Raw genomic sequence first — 6,000 nt, forward strand, 5'->3', positions numbered from 1 at the left:
GCACCTCATTTTCAATTCTTGCCACTGCAACTGTGAATGGTAAATCCATATACAGAGATAGATAAATTTATACAGCAGTGCATAGATAAATGTGACATGAGGGAGAGAGGAAAGAAGGTACTTGAGTAATAACCTCAACGAAGTGGAGATGTGAGAATTCTCCAGGTTTCTGAGCCTGGATTTGTTGTCTTTCCCTTTTCTCAGCCCTCAGCCAGCAATCTGGGCTGCCCTGGGGGTGGCAGCTGTGGGTGTCCCAAAGCCAGCACAGGTGACAGCAGCTCCCGAGGCTGTTGGCCCTTGCTCTGTGTGCTGATTCAGCTCTGGGTGGTAATTGCTGATGGGTTAATTGGGAATTTAACTCTAATTGCTCCCACACAGCTCTTCAGACAGCTTCTCTTTTCATTTTTAATGAAGCACTCTGTTTATTTTTCCCTGTACCAAGGCTGCTGGCGAGGGCTCTAATCATTTATATAAAGTGTGGAAGAAGGTTTGTACACAGACAGGTGATGCCAAAACCCTGAGGGCTGGGTCTTCACACTCAGCCTTTGGGTTTTCATGGTGACTTTCCTACTGCAGTTTAGAGACGACAGTCTCTCTGAAAGCAGGAATTTTCCTGGTAGGACACATTTTTCTCCACTTGAGACACTGTAATTGCAAAGACTAAAAAGATCTTGGCAGGGTTCAGGGATTTTGGTTTTTCACCAAAATCAGGGGGGTTTAATTATTATTTTACTTCTTGGGAGCTTTTCCCATCTTTGAGTAGAGGCCCCTGTTGAAGCAAAACCAGTCCTTTTCTCATGTGCCATCCTTCCTGATTCACCTGGAATTTACCCTGAGAGGTAAAATCACACTGTTTTGGATGTGTATTGGCATCAGCTCCAGTCTGGTTTAATGTGCAGGGTTGGGGGTGTTTTCCCCACACAACCTCTCAGTGCTGGCAGCATTCAAGCATTATTGCCTCAGAATTTGGATGAGTGGGTTATTAGCTCCTTACAGAAAATAATAGAGATGATTAAGTGGGTGCTGTCATTCACTAACACATGGAAATTTGAAATAAGCTTGTTTATAAAAGATGTAAATCACCCCAGGAATCTCATCCTTCTTTGAATGTAAGGTGCTTAAAACACAAAAGTGGGATTTGGAGACCAGCTCCATGCACTGCTCCCCACAGGACTCAGAATCCCTGGTTGCTGTTCTATGAAGAGAAGATAAAAACTCCATCCACTGAGTCTGAAGTGTTCTGCAGAAAATGAGACAGAATTTTTATAGTGCTTACAATTGTATTTTGTCCTTGGTTCACACAGACCTCATTAGTGCACACCCCTCCCTCATACGCAGTTCAAAAAGGTTTTGGGGTTGTTTTTATGAGAATAGACCAGTGTAAAACACCCTCTACAACCCCTTCTGCATTCCCATGGAGCACATACACACTTAATAACCCAGTTTAATCTCCAGTGGATCAGGATGAGGCACAAAGGCCCTCTCCCTCCTTCCTGGGGAGTCGATCATCCCCTGACACACAGAAGCAATCTCTCTTCTGACTGCAGGCATCTCGTGTTCTGCTGAACTGATTTAAACCAAATTACAGTTGGTTCAGAGCACAGGCTTGCTGGGAAGGGCCCACAACACCTCCCAAACTTGTCACTAAACTGCAAAACACCCCTGGGCTCCCCCCAGTGCTATCCTACCTGGGTCTGACCCTTGCTGCTCCCTCCTCCCCTCCAGGCAGGGCTGCCCTGCAGTGCTGTCCCTTTGCCCAGATGTGCATCACCCTCCTGCTCTGTTCTGTGTGCCCTGTGACTGTGCTGCTCCCTGTGCTCCCTGTCCTCCTCCTTCCCTGCTGCCAGCCAACAAACATGTTCCGAGTAAGTCACAGTGAGCAGAAGGGCTCATCCACCCTGGTGCAAATCCAAGGACACTGGATATTTACTGTATTCCTGGCTCAGGCTGCCATAATGGCCAACATTTTATCTCCTTTGTAAATCTGTGCACTTTCCAGATCAGCTTCCCAACTTGATCTGGGTTTGGAAACAAAGGGAATGACTGACAAATGCCTGGCATAAACTTTTTTTTTTTTTTTTTTAATGGCGTGGATGTCCCCATTAAGAATTTGGAAAAAAAAGTTTGTGAGGGGAAAAAGCAGTGGCGCCTGGGGTCACAAAAGTTTGCTTGAAATGGTTGTGCTCTCCTCAATGCCCAGCACAAACCAACCCACCTGAGCCAGCTCCTCGCCTGGAACTCCTCACATCAGCCCTCAGGTAGGCTGGGCACCAAAATCCAAGGGCAAAACCACTGGAGATGCTTCCAGAGTGTATTGAAGTTGGGTAAATATTGATCTGAAGAAATAACACATGGTTATAATTTCTGCCCCCGCAGTGTAGATCTAAATCCTCTGAAATCACAAATGTCTTCCCTGGAGGCTTTGGCTTGGGCAGTAAATACTTTAAGTTTTCACTGTCTCCTGGCTAGAAAAGAATTTGCTTTTGGCCACTGATGTTTGCTGAGCAAATACTGCTGGGGGTGTGAAATGGTTTCACCTTGATAGCTCTGGCATAGCCAGGAGTGCAGGAATGACAGAACAATCTTTGCTAAACCTGCTGAAGGCACAGGACAAGCCAAAGGCCAGTGCATCCATCAATCTGTTCCAATGGAGTTAATTAGGCTTTTAACCCATTCTATCAGAAGAGGAAGGTCTTGCCACGTGTCTCAACTCCATCATTGACAACATTTTTTAAAAAATCATGAGAATAGACATTTGACTTTTTTTTAAAGCAGGCTACAAAGCCAGCATGTTCCACTGTAGTGGCCAGTTGGCCATCCCAGCACTGCACTGCCAAGCCTCCTACTCTCACTGCTCCTGGGTTTGCATTTATGCACTTTGCAGTCATTCCCCCGGGTTTCTGAATCAGCCCACGGTGTTGCTGCCTTTCTCTGAGCTCCTGCCCTGCTCCAGCACTTGGTCCCTTCCTGAGGTGACCCCTGAGGCCAGAGCTCTAGGGGTTTGGGGGGTTAGGGCAGCCTCTCAGCCGTTCTCCTCTGTGCAGATTGGGGTCTGGAACTCCTACAGTGGCCTTAACATGACGGACAGCAACAAGGACCGCTCCACCAACATCACGGACTCCTTGGCCAACCGCACGCTCATCGTCACCACCATTCTGGTAAGGCTGCCCAGGGCTTCAGATTTAGGCTCAGGATCCACACAGACACTGGTGAGATTGACTACAAACCACCACACTGCCAGTGGAAGGCTCCTGGGAACCTCTGCCTCCAAAATTGTTTCACCTTCTCCAGCGTTTCAGACGAGCCCTGCACACTTTTCCTCCCAGAAGAACTAAGGCACACAAACACTCAGTTTTACAGTCACTGCTTATACACCCTTTGTTTTGCTGAAAATGAGACAAAGAGGGCTGAAAGGAGGTGGTAAATAGCAGACAGACAGATTGAGTCATTGTTCCTAGTGTGAGGAATGGAAAAGTTGTCACTGGGTATTCAGGAGCTGCTCTGCCTCGTCCTTTCTACGTGCCCAGTAATGGCACTTTTTTTTCAATTGCTCTGCCCAATTCCAGGAGGAGGGAAAGAGCTCAAAGGCTCCTTCTACACTATTTGTCTATTGCCAGAGGTGTTCTGCCACATTAAACTTCTTGCCCAGATCTTCTTCTATCCAAAGCCCTCTGAAAGAGAAAGCAAAAATGTACTTGGCAGTCTGCCTTTGTTGTTTTCCATTCCTTCTTCGCTCCATTTGAAGGTTTTTCTCAGTGAAGACATTTTTCACAGAATATAAAATGTAGGTTTCCCTTGTGGGTTTTTTTTTCTGTTATTTAGGATCCTCTCTCCTTCAGTATCTCTTCCTGTCCCTTGGAGTGGAACAATGTAGGGTCCAGACCTTTGGAGCTGCTGGGCACAACTGGAATTAAAGCTCCTGGGAGCCACAAATGGTCCATTCCCCTGAAAATTAGGGCCCTTATGCTCATCACTGATTCATACAGTGAGTTTGTTAACACACCTACAACAGCTTTTAATGCACACAGTAAATTGCTGGTTTCCATGTACTTGCAATCCCTTTGGAAAGCATTCCCCTCGTGTAGAGAAACTGATCTAATCCAAGCCAAGGCTCGCATCTCTCACTGCCTGTCTGCTGTGTTCTCCTGCAGGAAGATCCCTATGTGATGTACAAGAAGTCTGACAAGCCCTTGTATGGCAACGACAGATTCGAGGGGTACTGCCTGGACTTGCTGAAGGAGCTGTCAAACATTTTGGGGTTCATCTACGAGGTCAAACTCGTTTCTGACGGCAAATACGGAGCCCAGAATGACAAGGGAGAGTGGAATGGGATGGTCAAGGAACTCATAGATCATGTAAGGCTGAACCCCTCTCTCTGTTCTCCTTTCACCTGGGGTATTTCCTATCTGAAATCTTTGCTGTGGTTTTCACCTTTTAGAGCCACTCCTGTGTCTGTTTTGCCACCCATCAGAGGAGGAACGTCTGAATGAGCAGTTTGCAGGTGTTGGGGGGGAACATCCATCAGAGGCCATGTCCCAAATGTCCCCCTGCCTTGTAAAATGAGAAAATAGAATGTCACACTCCCCCCAAAGTACCCTAGAAATGTTAAAATTTGTTGAATTTGAGCCAAATTTGGTTTATTTTTTAATACTCGAGAAATAAGTGGAGGGAATTGCGGTGGGTTTGCTGCACATGAAGGAGATGAGTGTTTTCCCTTCTGTGTTTCCAGAAAGCTGACCTGGCTGTTGCTCCTCTCACCATCACCTATGTCAGAGAGAAAGTGATTGATTTCTCCAAGCCCTTCATGACACTGGGAATCAGTATCTTGTACCGGAAGCCCAATGGGACCAACCCCGGCGTCTTCTCCTTTCTAAACCCTCTCTCTCCGGATATTTGGATGTATGTTCTCCTGGCCTGCCTTGGAGTCAGCTGTGTCCTCTTTGTCATTGCCAGGTAAGGCACAGAGTTTTAGGTGCACCCTCTCCTCTCGCAGGTGTTGGATGGGCTCTGGAGTATGGGGGTATCAAACCATCCTGATGGGGTTATCCAATCCTAAAACCTTTCTGCAAAGTCTTGGTATTTGCTCATCAACACTGCTTTTCTGTATTGCACTGAGCTGTTTTTTTAAGGGCTGTCCCAAGAGAAATATCCAGGGATGCATCAGGAGGCACCACTCCAGCAGACAGGTGCTGAAAAGCAGTCTGCTACTTGCATGTAGGCATTTCCCTTTTCCCCTCACAGTGCACACAGTTCAAAGGTGAAAGCCCCAAAAGGTGAGCCTGGTTTTGCTGCAGGCCCAGCCTTGGCGGTCTCTTCCAGCCGAAATGTTTGTGTGCATTAGAGGAGAGGGCAGGGGTTAACCTCCCAGGGGTGGCCTGAGGTGAAGGAGGAGTTTATCCCTCCCCGGCAGCTGTGGGGCTGTGAGCACTTACTCACGGCATCCCACAGGCTCCCGCAGTGCTTCACTGGACCATGGATAATAACTCCACTGTACACAACCCATGATCTCAGTCATGACTAATCTTAAATCTGCTGCACTCTGGCAGATTGACTTTTCTGTAGTTGTGTGCCAAGACTGAAAACATCCCCCAGCCCTCTCCACATCAGAACAGTGGAAGGGGGCACAAATGCTCTCCTTGAGCTGATGCCTGAAAGCAGTGCCTAGTTCGATTCCGCTGCAGGGACTGAAGAAGTGAAATTGTGTTCATGCTAATTTAGATGTATGCATTTTAAGCTAAGCTGTTCTTGAAGCCCACATCGAGACCTGTCCATGTCTCAAAATACACCAAGATTTCTGTAAGATTTACAAAACATTTCAGCAAATATAAGTTGTTTTTAATAACCCCAGAATCCATCCACTTCTTAGCACTGTCACAGTAAATTAAATGGTTACCCACATTTTGACATCAGTTCCTGGAAAACAAATACTTGGGAATAGTTTGCACAGACTGGTATAATCCTCTTGTCATTCCTTTCAACTTTTCAGCAGCTGAATAATTT

General features: G+C 46.7%; 1 protein-coding gene across 1 annotated transcript in view; it reads left to right on the forward strand.

Moving 5' to 3' along the window:
* The window catches only part of GRIK1 (glutamate ionotropic receptor kainate type subunit 1), a 102,303-nt gene that overhangs the window by 72,619 nt on the left and 23,684 nt on the right, over window positions 1-6,000 (forward strand). The window contains exons 9-11 of the mRNA XM_063419358.1: window positions 3,045-3,158; window positions 4,152-4,355; window positions 4,730-4,953. Coding sequence (XP_063275428.1) covers window positions 3,045-3,158; window positions 4,152-4,355; window positions 4,730-4,953 — 542 coding nt within the window. The remainder of the gene's footprint in view (window positions 1-3,044; window positions 3,159-4,151; window positions 4,356-4,729; window positions 4,954-6,000) is intronic.

This window comes from Prinia subflava, chromosome 25, assembly GCF_021018805.1.
Source record: "Prinia subflava isolate CZ2003 ecotype Zambia chromosome 25, Cam_Psub_1.2, whole genome shotgun sequence".
Lineage (NCBI taxonomy): Eukaryota > Metazoa > Chordata > Aves > Passeriformes > Cisticolidae > Prinia > Prinia subflava.